This window comes from Thamnophis elegans, chromosome 16 (assembly GCF_009769535.1).
Source record: "Thamnophis elegans isolate rThaEle1 chromosome 16, rThaEle1.pri, whole genome shotgun sequence".
Lineage (NCBI taxonomy): Eukaryota > Metazoa > Chordata > Lepidosauria > Squamata > Colubridae > Thamnophis > Thamnophis elegans.
The window spans coordinates 16,895,722-16,914,871 of record NC_045556.1 but is presented as its reverse complement, the minus strand read 5'-3'; the positions used below and the strand labels follow the sequence as shown (position 1 = coordinate 16,914,871).

The 19,150-nt window shown below is 42.7% G+C and overlaps 1 protein-coding gene across 2 annotated transcripts in view; it reads right to left on the bottom strand.

Annotated features, from left to right (window-relative positions):
- ADAMTS17 (ADAM metallopeptidase with thrombospondin type 1 motif 17) overlaps window positions 1-19,150 on the bottom strand; it is a 156,640-nt gene that overhangs the window by 114,590 nt on the left and 22,900 nt on the right. For both annotated transcript variants that reach the window (XM_032233271.1, XM_032233272.1), the window contains exon 4: window positions 4,813-4,985. In XM_032233271.1, coding sequence (XP_032089162.1) covers window positions 4,813-4,985 — 173 coding nt within the window. The remainder of the gene's footprint in view (window positions 1-4,812; window positions 4,986-19,150) is intronic.

The window sequence follows — 19,150 nt, the reverse complement described above, 5'->3', positions numbered from 1 at the left end:
AATTCGTGCTCTGTTGCTCATTCCTTTTTGAGCAATCAAGAAAAGGACCCAGCAACTTTGCCAAAACAACCATCACTACGTTGTGCAAGTCGACATCCCTATGAATTAGCTGTACTCCCACACTTTTTCGGTCAACTACTGAAAAATGCTGAATGGTAGAAGGAGTCTACAATTAAAGAGCAGTCCTCTAACCTCTTCGCAAAATGTGAAGCACCATAGTCAAGCCCACTGAACCGTAATGTACAAAAGTCCTTAAATTACGATGATTGCTTTCAAAACAGATGCATCAGACATACTTTCTTTTTGGCCTTCGAATGAATGTGCATCTATTTCTCAAAAGACCACAAGCTGACAAGGAATTGTAAATGTATATCCTCAGTACTGCTGCAGCTGCTGTTAAACCATATAATTAATGTAAGGGTCCTTTGAAGGAGCATGCCATAACATGAAATTAATGATCCCTTGAACATTATTTTAAAACACACACACACACACACACACACACACACACACACACACACGAGGAAATAAAGAGAAGCTTTCAACAAACACATGCTTTAAATAGGAAGAAAAATCTAGGAAGCAAATCTGATTTTTTTTTCAAACAGACGGATCTTCATTTTTGAAATTATTCCTCCAGGTATTATTAAATATTTGGAGAGAGGCAGAGAGAAAGTTGGAACCTCTTCCATGAAAATCGAGCATATCCATGCAAACATTTTAAATCTGATCGGCAAGGGGAGAGGATTTTATAAACGGATATGACTGAAATAATATGTGGCTTTATTGTTTATTTGTATGTATCCAAGGGCATCAATGCATAGGACGTTTTAAAGATTAACATATGCGAAAATGAGAGAATCTTGTCTTAAGCAGTTCTGTGTTTAATACAGACAGCGAAGGGAAGCTAAATAAATGAGGCTGGAATGGTGACGGGATAAGAACACCAAGTAATTAAAAACATTGCATAATTAATCAGCTGGCAATTAATAGAATAACAGAGTTGGAGGGGACCTTGAAGGTCTTCTAGTTCAATGGCCTACTCAGGCAGGAAACCCTACATACCATTCCAGAAAAATGGTTGTCCAACGCCTTAAAAACTTCCAGTGCATATCTCTGCATATCCTTAAGTTATGCGTATAATGCATTGCTGACCAGCTGCCCAGGCCCCTGCCTCATACTGGAAACTGTAAAATCATCTTCCCCACGTGCTGTTCTTCCAGTTTCCAGCACGCACACACCCACACGCTCCCATTTCAGCACTTGGTGCTGAAAAGGTTCACCAACACTGTTATAGAAGATTAGGATAACAAGGCGTTGTTTTTTTTTAATTGCAAGCTCTCTAACAAGCCGGCAATTTTACTCTTTGTAACTCCATTTTCATTTCATTTCATTAGCACATCTTAGATAGGGAGCATCGCATTTTCCTTCTAAGCACACATAATATCCCATTCCTCTGAAGTGCTAGCTAATACTTATTCCTGGCATTTATTTCTACATCATATGTAGAGAGCCTAAATGTAAGGATATGAATTATTTCGTATTTCCTTATTTCAAAGCTTTAAAAATACATTAAAAGTAGATACGGAGCCTTTTTAATAAAGAATGGACTTCATTGACGGCTTACGTTTTTTTTTCCTTTTAAATTCACATTCAAGGGTTGCAAGGGATTTTAATGACTATTTTTGAAAGGTTTTACTTTTCTCGGAAGGAACAGAAATGACATTGCTTTAAGAAGGCCCAACCTTCAAAAAAAAAACTGGAAGCATAATCTGTGTGCTAATAAGCCATTTTAAGTCTCACTCTGTGGTTTGAGAGTGAATGCAATGCCTTACAGCAAGGACCTAAATTAATAAATAACCCCCTTTGCCTGACAGCAGTGTTCTATTTGCTTAAATCCTGACATGCGTGCCAAAATTAACATTCTGGTTTCTTTTAGAAGCAGCTGTTCGTCCCCCTAGCAACCCCCCCCCCCCCCCCGACCAGACGTTGAATGTTAAGGGGCCAAAATCTGCAGGTTGCTACATAGGAGCTCAACACATCCAGCTGGAAACACATCTTTGCCTTCACTGACTACCAATCATTCAAAATGATGATTCAGTTTAGGCATTTTTCACCAGCAACATAGACAATACTACAGCTGTAGGTAGAAAGAGTCCTGCCACTATTCTACTACTATTCTACTGCTTCTCCATCTCGTTCAGGGAGCTGTTTCTTCCACTTAAATGATGCATGTCAGAGAAAACCAACCACATTTGTTCTACCTCTGCTTCATGAGGGGGTTTTCAGTAGAAGTAAAACAACAATCATGTGTCTGGTTGGGGAAGTGAACATGGCGCTACCCAGGGATGGGATTGAAAAATGTTAGCAACCGGTTCTCTGCCCAATTGATTGGGGGGGCGTGGCCATGGTGGGCGTAGCCTACTTAGCATCCTGCACCACCATGAGGGGGGGCATTTTCACCCTCCCCAGGTTCCAGCAGTTTTTTTCGAGCCTCCGGGAGGATGAAAAAGGCCCATTTTGGGATTTCCGGTATTCTGGTACACCTGTTTTTTGCCCTCCTCAGGCTCCAGAGGCTTTCCCTGAGCATCCGGGAGGGGGAAAACAGCCTTCCCCAGGCTCGGAGGGCCTCCGGAGGCTGGAAACGGATGCATTTCCGGACTTCCAGGAGGCCCATTTTTCGCCCTCCCAGAGTCTCTGTGCAGGTCCTCCACTTACCTGGCATGATGAATGGGCCAAATGAAATTCCTGCAAGGGAGGGGTGGGGCCAGCCAGTCCTTGCAACAACCAGTTCAGCAAACCGGATGCAAAATTAACTTCTGGTTTGCCCGAACCAATGCAAACCGGCTGAATCCAACCCTGGCACTGCCACTGGTTTAGAATTGAACTGGCTCTAAACAAAAAGGAGCCCTTTTGATAAGGTTTCCATCTGCAGACCTCCACAATCCAATGGCAAGATTTCCACACCTCAAAGTAAGGCATATTTGGCTGAATCAGCCACGACTGTTGGATTGTATGCGCTAAATCATAACCCATCCTTATAGGCAGGGCCGGATTTAGATGAAAAGAGGCCCTAGGCTATTCCACTTATGAGGCCCTTTCACCTCCCATTTTTAAGTTTGTAAATTACATGAGAGACAATAAAATACATCATTACTGTGATATATATCAATATATATCAATATATATAGCTGGCCTCCCGACGGAGGGCGGCTCTGCTCTGCGGCAAAGGCAGCCTCCCCTGCTGCGCTCAGCTGCCCGGCTTGGCCCCCTCGCCCTCACCTGCCTGGCCGCTGGTGGGCTCCGCGTCGACGGGGCGGCTACTGGGAGCAGCCACACCTCTCGCCCGACCGCCAGTGCCGGGAATGTGGGTGGGCTCCCCAACTGCTGCGGCGCTGGAACGATCTTAACCAATACATTTTTATGTTTGTTTATTAGTCATATGCGTAGAATTTCTCCTTATTTTCGGTTCAGTGTTTTAGTGTTCACTGTTTATAGAATAGTGTAATTTTAATTTTGCTAACAATTTGAATGTAGGCCCCTCTTGATCTTGAGGCCCTAGGCTGAAGCCTAGTTAGCCTATAGGAAAATCCAGCCCTGCTTATAGGCTTTCCACTAAAGGAGAATATTTGTAGCTCTGGGTTGAAATGAAGGCTCCTTGGTGCTCTCTGAGCCTGGTTGTTTTCTCATAGGTAACTAGCACTGGTGCTATTACTTAATTTGGCTAATGAAACATCTGCAAGAAAACAACCAAGCTAGAGAGGAACAGAACTCCTCGTGGGTTTCCACTCTTCCACATTAGAACAAAGTGATGGTTACCCTCAAATATAAGTATAAGCACTGGGCTAGTTTTGAATAATTGAGGAAGCTCTCATGTCCTTTAGCTACTTTCTTTATCCAAAGTACTTCATAGCAGGACAAAAAGTAATGGGTGGAAGATCATTAAAGAGAGATGTAATCCAGAACTGAGGAGAAACTTCCTGACAGTGAGTACAATTAATCAGTGGGATGGGTTGCCTCCAGAAGTTGTGGGTGCTCCATCACTGAAGACTTTTAAGAATAGTCTGAATAGCTATTTGTCCAAAATGCTATAGGGTCTCCAGCTTGAGCAGGAAGTTAGACTAGAAGACTAATTATTCTACGTTCTACATTTCATTCTATGTTCTTTGTTTTATCTACATAGAGATTTCCTATCTGAATGCTTTCAGCCTTTCACAAAAGAAAGTTTAGATGACTTTTCAAAATATATTTATGATCATGAAATTTATTGTTGTTGTTGTTGTTAATTAAACATGAAACTCAGTCAACTGAACATTTAAAAATGTGTCACAAATGCCATTGACACTAATGGTGCTAATGGTTGATAAGGATTGCTGTTAGCATCCTAGGTATCAACCAACTATCTTCTTCAAATATATGATGTTCCTAGTAGCGCATGTTTTTGCAGTTCCGTTGGTGTTATTGGAGGAAGCTGCAATTTATTGATGTGTTATTTATTATTATATACTTTATTAATTAAACATGAAACTCACTCAATTGAACATTCAAAAATGTATCATAAATATCATTGACTGGTGCTAATGGTTGATACTAGTTGCTGCCAGCGTCCTAGGTGTTGTTGTTATTATTATTATTATTATTATTATTGTTGTTGTTGTTGTTATTACTACTACTACAACAACAACAACAACAACAACACAATTGTATCACAGTGGCCAGTTGTTTCGCCAGATTTGGCATTGATTACTAATTATTATTATTATTTTCTGAAGGACAGAGTAGAGACACAAATCCACAGGGTGTTCTACCTACCATGTTCATCACAGTAAGGATGAATCGTTGAGCTGCATCAACCCCATGATATTGGACCATGTCAGCATCTGCCACCACAAGCGTTTCCACTGTGTACTCATTTGTGAGATGAATAGCGTTCCTCCGTCCTTTCCAGTCGTGGAGACGCTTGCCCTTGAGAGGCTTCTTTTTTTCTAGAAAACAAAGAGTTTTTTTTTCAAAAGCTCCTTCTAATATGTTCGGCCTTTGGTGCTTTAGCGGTTTAGAAAAACTCAAGCGATCTATGCAAATATCAATAGCACTTACATACGCCCCATAGTGCTTTACAGCACTCTCTGGGCAGTTTACAATGCTACCATGTTGCCCTCAATGATCTGGGTTCTCATTTTATCCACCTTGGAAAGAGGGAAGGATGAGTCAACCTTGAGCCAGTCAGGATCGAACTCCTGGCAGTCAGCAGAGTTAGCCCGCAATACTGTATTCTAACCACTGTGCCACCACGGCTCAGTACAAAAAGCCTGATCTTCACCTAAGAAGATGTGTATTTTCATTTACCAATGAGGACTGATGAGGATTCAGAAGGATGGAAGGCTGAGTTGATTTTGAGCCAGTCAGGATCGAACTCCAGGCTGTAGGCAGAGTTTGCCTGCAATACTGTATTTTAACCACTGTGCCACCACAGCTCAAAAAGACAACATTTGTAGTTTAAAGTTGAGCTACATATGGCCCTTGATGCTCTCTGATCTTGGTGGTTCCTTTGCCCTGGCGATGCTGCCTAGTTTGGTAGCAAAATATCTGCAGAAAAAAAAATCAAATTCAGAGAGCACCAAATCTATGCAAACTAGGTAGAGCAAAGATGGACCTGGCTGAGAATGCATCACGTAGATGTCTCCACAATTTTAGAACTGGTTTTATGAAGGAATGTAGAACTTGGGAATGGGGAAAGAAGAAAAAGAAGAGAGAGATGAAGAAAGAAACTCAACGTGACTTGGCTTAGTAGAGGATAGGGCAGAGAGAAACTTGAACATGTTTTAAAAGTTGATGCTAGTCCTTCAAGCTAGGTAAGATACAGAAGGATTTTTTTCCTGACCCTTTTCCTTATTTAAGGAAATAATTGACCCAAGGAAGATTTTAGACCCAGAGAGATGATTGTGCAGTGGAAAACAGAATATTCTGACTTAAAGCTCTGTGCACTCTTCCTTGACAGAAATCAATAGCCATTCTTCCATGAAACTGATATTGAAACTGTTAAGGGGCGGGGGGTGCAAAAAAATAAAAAAATTGGCACTGCGTAACTTTATCTCTAATTAATATCAAGCCTCCTGTTCATCCACATATCCATCCCTTCTCATCAGCATAGCATTTGTACACATTCCGCTCATCTTCCATCAAACAGTTTGGCAGGTTCTGCTTTATTCTTTTTTTGCCTAAGGTACTAACTATCATCACCTATAGCTCTCTTCCCCTCCCCATTCCACAGTGAAACAACAGGCATTTATGCCCTCTCCTCCCTATTCCTAAGAAAGCAAAACATGAAGCAAAACCAAGAGAGGGGGGGGAAATATGCACTCTGGAAATACCCTACTGAGAATAAAGATCAGTCTTATACATATATCCTCACATAGAGCAACTTAATGTTGAGTTAATAATAAATAATGGCAATTTCTCTACCAGTAGCTCCAATCTCCTTCAACCTGTCTGGGCAAATTCCTATCCATCTGCACTGTCTGTGTGTGTTCAAAAACAGGATGTAGGTTATTACAATAGACATATTAAACCCACCTCCTTCTCAAGGCCTAAGGCAGGATTCAGCCATTTCCCATCAAGGACTTCTATCAGCACAGAGTTGGCAATTCAGCTCCCTCGGGGTTTAGTAGAAGACTAAGTCCTCCATCAGCCAAACCCATTTTTTAAAAATTCAACCAGAGTACATTAATCAGTTTTAGACAATAATTTCTGGTCAGTGGCCATATCTGGAATTCAAAGAGCTTTTTATGGGCATCCTCTCAAAATGGCTTCCTGGGATGGATTTTTGTGGATGGACGTATTCACAAAATGGGTGACAGCTAATGATTAAACACCAGGAGCTAGAAGGCAAATTATCAACCTTGGTGACAGCCAATCTTTCCAGGAGTGACACTAGAGATGAAATGATAGCAATGTGCCAATATCTAAGGGACTGCCACAAAGAAGAAAGGGGCAAATTATTCTCCAAAGTATCTGGAAGGCAAGCAATGGATGGAAACTAATCAGGGAGAGAATGAACCTAGAATTAGTGAGACATTGCCTGACAGAACAATTAGCGCTCCATCACTAGAGATTTTAAGAAGTGACTGGACAGCTATTTGTCTGAAATGGTGTGGGGTTTCCTGCTTGAGTAGGGAATTGGACTAGAAAACCTCCAAGGTCCCTTCCAACTCTGTTTTCTGTTATTATAGCTACCTGGTCCCACTTCATACTCTCTTTTTTAATTAGATAAAAATGGAATGGAATGGAATGGAATGGAATGGAATGGAATAGAATAGAATAGAATTCTTTATTGGCCAAGTGTGATTGGACACACAAGGAATTTGTCTTTGGTGCAGATGCTCTCAGTATGCATACAAAGACAAGATACATTCGTCAAGAATCATAAGGTTACAACACTTAATGATACTCATAGGGTGCATATAAGCAATCAAATTATACTAGGAAACAAATAAAACAATATAATTGTAAAGATACAAGCAACATGGTTACAGTCATAAGTGGGAGGAGGTAGGTAGTAGGAAGGAAGAGAAAAATAATAGTAATATGGTCTTAGTAAATTATTTGACAGTATTGTGGGAATTAGTTGTTTAGCAGAGTGATGGCATTTGGGGGAAAACTGTCCTTGTATCTAATTGTCTTGTTGTGTAGTGCTCTTTAGCGTCGTTGTGAGGGTAGAAGTTGAAACAATTTTTGTCCAGGATGTGAAGGTTTGTAGATATTTTCAAAGCAATGCGAATGGAAGGCAGGTTGATAGCAATTGTTTTTTCTGCAATTCTAATTATACGTTGAAGTCTGTGTCTGCCTTGTTGGGTTGCAGAGCCAAACCAGACAGTCATGGAGGTACAGATGACAGAAAAGAGTGAGTGAGTGAGTGAGTGAGTTAATGAATGAATGAATGAATGAATGAATAAATGAATGAATAGATTTCAGATCATAAGACTGACCATAATATACTGAAGCACTAAAATATTCATTTTTTTTACATTTTGGTTCCCTACTTTCATAAGTAAAACACGTAGGGAGAAAAAAAGAGATCAATGAACCAAATTTGTGAGTTACAACTTGGCATCAAACTTATTAAAGGAAATGTTTGTTCCTTCCAACCTCTACTCTACTGGTAATGGAGAACCTTTTTACCATCTTTAGTTCCCACAGCTCAAATAAAGGACCGGTAAATGATTAAAGGCTTATTCAGAAATTTGAATTAATCTGGATTCACATATTTCACTGAGGCATAAGATGATCTGTTTGGTGGACAAGAACCCTGGGATGAACCAGAATAATAGCAACTGCCAAAATGGCCCCTTCCTGTTACTCTTCCTAGTTAAACAGACCCTCCCAAAGAAATTCAGGGCCAAGAATTCACGATTGCAAGAATATGTTTATGGGACTTATTCCCAGTTATTTTTCTCTGCCTCATAAAAAATACAGGATAATGCACAAAAGTAAAGATTCCCCTTGCACATACAGTATGTGCTAGTCGTTCCCGACTCTAGGAGGCGGTGCTCATTTAAATTTCAAAACCAAAGAGCCAGTGCTGTCCAAAGACGTCTCTGTGGTCATGTGGCCTGATATGATTAAATGCCGAAGACATGTGGAACACTGTTACCTTCCCACCAAAGGTGGTTCCCATTTTTCTACTTGCATTTTTACATGCTTTAGAACTGCTAGGTTCTACTTGCATTTTTACATGCTTTAGAACTGCTAGGTTGGCAGAAGCTGGGACAAGTAACGGGAGCTCACTCCATTATGCGGCACTAGGGATTCGAACCGCCAAAATGCCGACCTTCTGATCAACAAGCTCAGCATCTTAACCTCTCAGCCACCACGTCCCTCTAATGCACAAAAGACACCCTTAAAAGAAAAACACAGTGATGGTGATGACAGATATAAGAAGATGCTCGTTTTGAAGCGGGAGCCAGTTTGATCATTGGCAGCCCCTGGATGTTTTCTTAAAGTTGGCTAGAACAGATGCATGCTGGGAATTTAGCATCCATAACACACGGCATCTTGGGGTTTTTTGTCCAATGGTTTCTTATCAAACGATGCAAGAAAACGTCTGTGGAATTTTTCAGAATTACCTTCTGGGCAATCTTTGTCCCCCTCAGTCTGGCCATTCTCATTGGCTAGAGCCCTACATATATAGGTAGTAGTACTCAACTTACAACCAGTGGTGGGATTCAAAAGGTTTACTACCGGTTCTGTGGGCGTGGCTTGGTAGGCGTGGCAGGGGAAGGATACTGCAAAATCCCCATTTCCTCCCCATCAGCTGGGACTTGGGAGGCAGAGAATAGATGGGGGTGAGGCCAGTCAGAGGTGGTATTTGCCGGTTCTTCGAACTATTCAAAATTTCTGCTACCGGTTCTCCAGAAGCGGTCAGAACCGGCAGAATACCACCTCTGCTTACAACCATTTGTTCATTGACCATTCAAAGTTATAAGAGCACTTTAAAAAGTGACTTATGGTTGTTTTTCACACTTACAACCATTGCTGGTTTACCATTTACCTCCCAACGACCAATAAGATCGCACAGATTGGGCCTCCTCCGGGTGCCGTCGGCTGGTCAATGTCGGTTGGCGGGTCCCCGGGGAAGGGCCTTCTCTGTTGCTGCTCTGGCCCTATGGAACGATCTCCCCGTAGAGATCCGGACCCTCACCACTCTTCCAGCCTTCCGTAAAGCCACGAACACCTGGCTGTTCCAGCAGGCCTGGGGCTGTTGATTAGTATCCAGCCCCACTCCAACTGTCTGCATGTTGTTGATTTTTAATATTTGTATTATCTTGATTTTTTAATATATGTTGTTTTTGCCTGTAAGCCGCCCAGAGTCCCACTGGGAGTGGGCGGCATACAAATGCCAATAAATTGGAAAATTGGAAATTGGCTGTATCCCCATGGTCATGAGACCAAAATTCAGACGCTTGGCCACTGACTCATATTTATGACGTTTGCAGTGTCCCAAATGGTCACATGATCACCTTTTGCAACTTTCTGACCAACAAAGTCAATAAAGAATCAGATTCACTTAACAACCGTGTTTCTAATTGAACAAGTGCTGCAATTCATTTACCATCTGTGGCAAGTAAAATGAGGCAAAACTCACTTAACAACTGTTTTGCTTAGCAAGGGCTCAATTGTGGTTGTAAGGCAAGGACTATCTGCATTTTCCTCTCTTATTTTTTTAAAGGGAGTTGAGAATGAAAGAAGGTGTAGGAGATGACCAGGCTGAGCACGAAGGAGGGGTCAAATGCATCATCAGTCATGAGTCCCTGCATACCCGCAAGAGATCTAAGTCCAGCCCATCTTGAATGGCTTTCTTATCTTCCACTTGTTTCCCTTGACTGTTAGTTGACCAGATTCTTGCAGAGAGGTTAGGCTTGCAATAAATCATTATACTCATTTGAACTGCCTGAATCTCCTGATTTCTCCAGCGCTCAACAGAGTTGCTGCTGTGATATAATCAAAAGAGATTGCTATTAAGTTGGGTTCGAAATTGGACACATGTGCAAAGAAACAAGAAGAAAGGAAAATCTGGATTTGGCAATGACAAGTGACAAAAAATGCCAAAGGAAAAGCAGAGAATAAAGCCAACAGCTTTTGCTTTCCTGTTCATGTTGGAAAATAAAACTAACTGTAGATCATGGACCAAAAGAGAACAATCTTATTGCAGTCCGAAATGAAATAGGGTTTCCTGCTTGAGCAGGGGGTTGGACTAGAAGACCTCCAGGGTCTCTTCCAACTCGGTTATTCTGCTATTGTGTTAAGTAAAAAAAAAAATACATGAGTGAAGAGGGGGAGGAAAGTGTACAAAAATCAAGTGCCCTCCAAGATGGCACCGCACAATAAATTAAAAGCTTGGCTACACACACTGCATTCAAATCTCATGAAGACAACATTTCAACCATTGGGAACAAGAAGATTTCAGAACAGCAGAAGGGAACAGCGATGGGTTTTTATTGCATTTTAGTGCAATTTTGAAACTGCTTTTTAAAAACTTACGTTCTGTGTCACTCTCTGACTCTTAGCGAATGAGAATGGTGGAAAAGGAACCTTAAGGTTTGAGTATTTAACTAATTCATTTTGCAGTGTTGAACAAAGAGACCCATCAGAGTCTCTCAAACACCAGAGCCCACTGTAACAGCTTTGCCAAAAAAGGCATTAAGAGTTGTTAACCTAATCTTGCAAAGCTTCTTCTCCCGTAACATTATACTACAAACTAAGGCATACAAAACCTTTGCCAGAGCAATTCTCAAATACAGCTCATCTTCCGGGAATCCCCATTGTATATTTGATATTAATACAATTGAGTAGTCCAGAGGTATTTCACGAGAAGAGTACTCCACTCCTCTACTCACAACAGAATACCCTAGGCCACCAGGCTTCAAATTTTGGGCTTTGAAAACCTAGAACTACTCCGCCTATGGTCTCACCTAAGCATACTAAAAGAAATGACTACTTCAGCTTCAACCACAATAATACACAAGCAAACAATTGATACAAACTCAAGGTAAATCGCTCCAAACTCGATTATAGAAAATACGACTTCAGCAACAGAATGATCAACGCCTGGGATGCTCTACCTGACTCTGTTCTTATATCCCCAAACCAGGGGTGAAATTCAGCAGGTTCTGAATTAGCGGAAGTTTTGAGTAGTTTGGAGAACAGGCAAATACCACCCCTGGCTGGCCCCAGAGTGGGATGGGAATGGAGATCTTGCAATATCCTTCCCTTGCCACGCTTACCAAGCCACACCCACAGAACTGGTAGTAAAAAAAATTGAATTTCACCATTGCCCCAAACCTCCATAATTTTAACCTAAGATTGTCTACTGTTGACCTCACTCCATTCCTAAGAGGTCCGTAAAGGGGGCGTGCATAAGCGCACCGGCGTGCCTACCATCCCTGTCCTACTGTCCCCATTTATTCGTACCCATTTCCTGCATTCATGTTTATGTTTATACTTATACCTGCCATCTCATACATGTTTGACAAACTAAATAAATAAATAAAAATAAATAAAACAAATCAATAGGAGATCTTCAATGAACGGGTGCACGTCAAGTGAGCCCCCTCCTTGCCCCTCCCTCACAGAAATAGTTTTTTCCCTGTAGACAGTTTGCTAAAGTACAGGCCTAGACTATAATAATGATGGATTAAGGAAGAGGGGGGGAGGGTTGACTCTTTCAACAGAGCAAGCCAATTTCTCCTGCATCTGATTTATGAACCTTGGAACGCTATTCCTCCGCGAGTCAATAAAAATCCAGAACTAAAATAAACAGCAGCCATTAAAGAAAGGATGAAATGAAGAGCACCCGTCTCCTCTTGAACAAACTGATATTATAAGCTCGGCAGCTCAGGGTTAGTAGCAAAGCAAATAAAAGTCAAACAGGAGGAGCCATGGAGGAGCAGGCCCAGGAGAACAGATACTTAAAACAGAAACATAGGCAGGTCTTCCAAATGAGAATGAGCCATGGGTGAAGAATCGGAAGAGAATGATCAATGGGTTTTCACAGATTAACAGAGTTGGAAGGGACCTTGTAGGTCATCTAGTCCAACCCACCCACCCACCCAAGCAGGAGACCCTACATGCCATTGGTGGGTTCTGTACCCCGTCGCAACCGGTACACTGCACACAGGGCCGGACATCCTAGTCAGGCACGCGCGCTGTGCAAGCATGCTCACGCCACTGCCGTGTGACACCCAGCTGCTCAGCGGAGGTCACAGAGGTGCCACATGCTGTGCCCGCGGGCGCAATTGGCCCGGTTACTTCAAAGACAGCTATGGAATGCGGGCGGGCAGGTGGGCCAAATGAGCCACTGTACCGGTACGGTAGACACTGATCACGGCTACTACCAGTATGGCCGTACTGGGCCGTACCACCCGGAACCTACCACTGCTACATGCCATTTCTGACATATGGCAGTCCTTACTATTTTTTTCGTTAACGGTTTGGCACACAGTCAGCCAGGTGTTTAGAGTGGATTTGGCATTTTGCCCAGAAATATGATTTTTGCTTCCCAAAGATGGGGTATTTGTTCTGCCTGCAGACACCAGTTGTATTGCCCCAGAGAGTTGAAAATAATTAAACGTGTTGAAGAACAGTTGCAGGAATTGAGTATGACGAGTTTAGAGAAAATAAAGACAAAGGGAAGAATGGTTGTAGGAACTGGGCATGGCTAATCTAGAGAAGAGAAGGACCGGGGGAGATATGAATGCAGTCTTCCAGTATTTGAGGGGCTGCCACAAAGAAGAGGGGCTCAACTTATTTTCCAAACCAACAGAAGGCCAGACAAGAAACAACAGAGAGAAACGAATCTAGGAGAGAAGCAACCTGAAATTAAGGAGGAACTTCCTAACAATGAGCACAATTAACCAGTGGAAGAGCTTGCCTCCAGAAGTTGTGGGTGGTCCATCATTGGAGGCTTTTAAGAAGAGACTGGACAGCCATCTGTCTGAAGTGGTATAGGGTCTCCTGTTTGAGCAGAGGGTTGGACTAGAAGACCTCCAAGGTCCCCTCCAGTTCTATTCTGATGGATTTAAATCCTGCAAAATAGCTCCATTCCAGAAGCTAAAAAGAGCTGGCTAGATCCATTTGGGAAGCTCACGGATTTAGAATAGAGGATAAGAGCCTTTTTTTCTCATTGTTGTTCTCTAACAACTAGCATTGAAGGTTTGCTGCAGCAAATAGCCATTGGAATTAGGCGTCACCTACAGGAATCTGTCCAATTCTCTTTGATAACCTTCCAAAGCTAGCTGCCTTTAGCTAAAATGCTGGCGGAAAAATCCCCGAGCTTCACTACCCTCTGTGTGAAAAAGTATTTCCTTCTATTGGTCCCAAATCTGTTGCGTTTAGTTTCACTGGAAGGCTTTGAAATCTGGGGGTGGGTGGGGGGCTCTCTGTTTGCACTATTTATGTCATGCAGGATTTTATATGCCTTTTAAATGAAAGGCCCACAAATGAAGTCATCTTTTCTCCTTAGAGAAATTGCCCCAGTTCTACTTTAGGTGCCTTTTTTTTAAAGGCACAAGTCAGTGGTGGATTTCAAAAATTGTTCGAACCTACTCTGTGGGTGTGGCCTCTTTGTGGGAGTGGCTTGCCACCCATGTGACCGGATGGGAGTGGCTTGCCACCCATGTGACCAGATATGAAGATGCCGACGACACTTGTCAGAACCACCTTAAATTACCTCACACACAGCACTGGCATGCATAAGAATAGGATGTAAACTTCTTTTTTAAAAGGCATCTTTGGTTTGCGTTAAAACAACTTCAACACACGGAATGTTCTGATTGCACCACAAACACAGTGGTCATCCTTACTTTTCACAGAGGCACCGAGTTTTATAAATATGAGCATGATAGTGTAGAATAATCATATCCAAGGACCAGTGGTGGGTTTCAAAAAAATTTGGAACCTCTTCTGTAGGTGTGGCCTGCTTTCCGGGTCCACTGGTGGAACCTCTTCTAACCGGTTCGGTAGATTTGATGTTTGGGTTTCCAACCCATGCTCTCAGCTTTCCAGCTGTCTTTAATTGCTGGGGCATCAACCCTCAGCTCCTTATAAATTGCTTAAGAGCCCCTCATCATGAGAAGAGCTACAACAGGAGTGAATGAGAGTTATTTGAGCTCCTAAAGCAGCGGTTCTTGCTTGCCAACTCAGTTCTGCATGTGAAGAAGGGATTACTATCATCACAGAACTCGTCATGAGATCATAGTGAAGAATTGACCTCTGTCTGCTTCCTCGGTGTCTTTTTGGTGTCTCACCAGGAAAGCCAATTGCTGACTCAAACGATACAAAGTAAATGACAACCAAATTAATACTTTTAGTTGGACCATACACATAAATTGAGTCCTACCCCTATTAATTAGGCTACCGCTGAAGACTATTCAGAAACTTCACAGGCCTCAAAACACAATTATATCCCTGCCAGAAATCCAGGCATTTAAAACATATCTTTCCAGTTTTAAAAAACCAATTTCTGTGTTTACTCTCAAGCTCTTGCCTGCTGCTCTGATCTTTCGAAGCTTAACAACGGCTGGGAATCTGGAGATCTCAAGGATTTTACATAAGTCTGTCCAGGTATAAATATATTGCATTGTTCATAATCCCGCTCAGAACCTGTTGGGTTTTATTGTTAAGGTACTTGGCTAGAAAGCGGGAGGTTGTGAGTTTTAATTCCACCTTAGGCATGAAGCAAGTCACTTTCTCTCAGCCCTGGAAAAGAGGGAATGGCTTATCATTCCAGGGACTTGTCCAGGCAATTGCTAGGAGACAATACTGACTCAAAGGCATCAATAAATGATTTTTTTTTAAAAAATCCCATTCCAGCAATACAGCAAGGCAGACAGAAACATGGACAAATTTCTATTTGCTGTTGGAGACATCTGACAGATGAAGATGATGGGTTTGACCATACAATCAAAGCCTTGTTCTATTTTTGACATGTTTTCTCCAACTTCCTATGTATCTGATCGTCAAATATGGGGATTCTTTAGCTACTTACAATAGGATCCCCTGTAGCAGCTTGTATATTATATCCTTAGAGCAGGGGTCCCCAACCTTTCGGACTTCAGGGACCACTAAATTCATTGTTTTAAATCCCGCGGACCATTAATATGATCTGCCTAATGACTGGCTGGGTGGGCGTGGCTGGGTGGTCATGTGACTGGGTAGGCGTGGCCAACTCAATGTCACTCGTGTCAAGGGGTGCCTCATCAGCCTCTACTCACCCCCTCCCCTCCCTTCCTAGCCATTCTTCACCTGCCCGTCCGGGCTCCTTAGGTTCCCAATAGGAAGCAGTTGTTAGAGCTGAAAGAGTTGGCAAAACAGCTGGCTCAGTTCAAATTGGATGTGACCAAGAAGGAGGCTCAGCAGAAGCACCTCTCTGAGGACTACAAGCATAGGCTTTTCAAGCAGAAGGAAGATCTGCAGGAGCGCAAGGCCAGGTACCGGTGCCTGGAGGCTCAGAGGGCTGAGATCGTCAGCCAGTTCCAGGCCATGATGCAGTCCCACTGGAAGAAGGGCCTCCAGCTCTTTGCACTTCCCTCCAGCCTTCGCCCAAAGCCCCACACCAGGAGGCCGAAGCAGACCCCAAGTCAGAATTTCTGCCCCCCTCTGACCCACACAAAAAGACCCTGAAAGGGGAGACTCTCTGCAGCAAAATAAATGTTCACTGCACGTATCCACCCCAGAGGCCGTAGTTTGAGGACCTCTAATTTAGCACAATATAAAAATTCCAAATATTTTTTCTGCAGACCACCAGAATTTTCTCGCGGACCACTGGTGGTCCATGCTGACAGCTGCCTTAGAGAAGCATTCTCCAGTCAGTTCGGGGTAGTCCTTACGGGTTTCCTTCATTCCCAATTTATCTTTGTAATAACTTTGGGATTAGATATGGCTGGGTTAAAGTTATTCTTGGTAAACGTAGCGAGGCTCAACATCTTACTAGGCGGATATAGGAGAGCGTAAACACAATCTGTTGTTGGCTCATTTAATCATCGACACTAATTGTATTGTTCCACAAAATAAACGTTCACTTTCCTGAATTGTAACAAGGAACATACATCTCGTTCATTCCTAAGTAGTGTTATTCGGCGTGACCATCATAAATAGACAAGGATAATTAGGGGTGGGAAGGAAATCTTTGCCAACTATTAAGGAGTTTGATCCTGACCAGATCCTCAAGGTTGACTCAGCCTTCCATCCATCCCAGGTGGGTAAAATGAGGATCCAGATTGCTGGGGGCAAGAGGCTGACTCTGTAAACTGCTTAGAGAGGACTGTAAAGTATTGTGAAGCAGTTTATAAGTCTAAGTGCTATTGCTAACTATCATCTAATGTATCTGTCATCTCTATCTCTATCTACCTTTGTCTATCTACAACATCTATTACTGTTTATCTGTCTACATTGTAAGAAAATACTCCCTCCCTCCCTCTCCCTCCCCCTCTCCCTCTCCCTCTCTCATTCTGGTCCAGTGATTATAATACAGTATTGCAGGCTGACTCTGTCCACTGCCAGAAGTTCAATCCTGACCAGCTCAAGGTTGACTCAACCTTCCATTTTTCTGAACTCGATAAAACGAGGACACAGATTGTTGGGTCAGCAAGATGCTGACTCTGTAAACCACTAAGAGAGGACTGTAAAGCACCATGAGGTGGTATATAACTCTCAGTTCTATTGCTATTGCTATTTAAATTAGATTTAGAATGAGTTCGCGCAGGAAAAGCAATCCTTCCGTTGACTGGTGCACTCAATATATTTGGAAACTGTAAATCCTAGAGTTTCCAGCCAGTATGTTCCAGAAAACATCACATTAGGAAAATGTGAGGTCAAGGAACATAGGAACACATACAAAATGGTTGCCAGTTTTACAGCCTGTAGCATTTTGCGTTCACAATACATCTAACACAAGCTGTCATCAAAAAATGCACTTGTTCAGATTACAACATGTACTTCCTAATAAGGCATAAGAGAGTTTTCATTACATTGCTTGCTATTTTTAGCATGCCTAGTTTTTGGCCACAACAACAGGTGTTCCAAGCCAAGTTAAACCTGCAGCTGCAAAGAAATAACATGGTAGAAGGATGGTGGTTAAAGATGCAGGAGAAAATGATTTAAACCTGAAGCAACACATGTTTAGGATTTCTACACTGGAAACAGTGGTCCACAACTGATACCTGGGCCATGGGTATATGTTGTGGCCCAGCATGAGCCATTGGAACTGCAAACAGACTCCGATAGCGAGGGACCCTATGAGTTGGCTCTGGAAGATGTGGAGGACCTGGACAGGGTTCAGACTCCGAGCAGGGACCAGAGAGGCTGGTTGTCCACCAGAGGCGCCTGAGACATGGAGCAGCGGTGAAAGCCAAAGGGAGTTTGTCCCTGATGTCAGGCCCTGGAGCAGTGGTGAAGACGTCAGGCCCTGGAGCAGTGGTGAAGATGTCAGGCCCTGGAGCAGTGGGGAGGAGCTAAGGGAGTTGATCCCGGACACCAGGCAAAGACGGGCAGATAAGCGCCGGCAGCAACTACGGAGATATAGAAGATAATTGGGGCCAGGTGGTTGTGATTAGGCTCCTCCCAAGAGAGTATATAAGAAGAGACTTTGGGAGGAGACCTTTTGCAGGACACAACCGTTATACTAAAGCTGGAGAAGCTCTTGTGTGTATTTCTTATCTGTGGATGTCTGGGTTGCTGCCAAAGTCTTGTCTGTGAGTTAATTACTGTGAATAAATTGGCTAGCAGTAATCTTGTGTCGGCGTGACTCACCGCACGGAGGGGGGTCAGAACAGGTACACCAGAAAATCTCTTAAATATCATTATCTCTTTGTGAACTTTGAAATTTCCAACTTGAAATTTCAAAAACGAACAACGCTGGGTGGAAATAAAATAATTGGCTTTTGAAAAAAAAAAAATCTTCAGCGCTTTCCCTAAACTAAGGAAGCATCTTCAGAGCTTTTTCTAAATCTTGGAAGCAATAAGATTTTGCTTGGTTAATGGCAAGTTGTCTTTATTTTAGACAATATACTAATGAGTATTGTCTACATCTGTGATGGCAAACCGATGGCACGCGTGCCCAAAGTGGCATATGAAGCCATGTCACCTGTCACGTGCGGCCTTGTTTGCTTGTCTTCCAGGTTTCTGGTACGCGTGATTGTCAGCTCTTCTTTGCGCATACAGGCCTCTGGTATGCATGCACACTGGCCAGTTGATTGGGCGCACATGTGCGCTAGAACCCAGAAGTTTGGCTTTACTGCAGCACAGCCCTAATGAGCACATGTGTGCGCCATTACTGGTCTACGTGGTCTCAAAAACAGAAGGAGTTCAGGGCATTCGAGACTTCCATCCCAGATATAGCTTATGCTACTATTTTATTTTCCTAGCAAGCAAGGTTATTTTTCCTATATCCTACCTGGGACCAGGGATTCTAAAGTTTAATCAGACCACCAAGGAAGACCAAACACAATAATGTCTTTCAACTTTTCTGACTGCTTATTATTCAGAAAATGTACATGACATTGCGATCTTAAAGTAGTTTACAAAGTACACCCAAATCAGAACACCCGTTAAAAATAAAGCAACTATTAGTAATAAAATTGAATCATAGAGGCTCCAT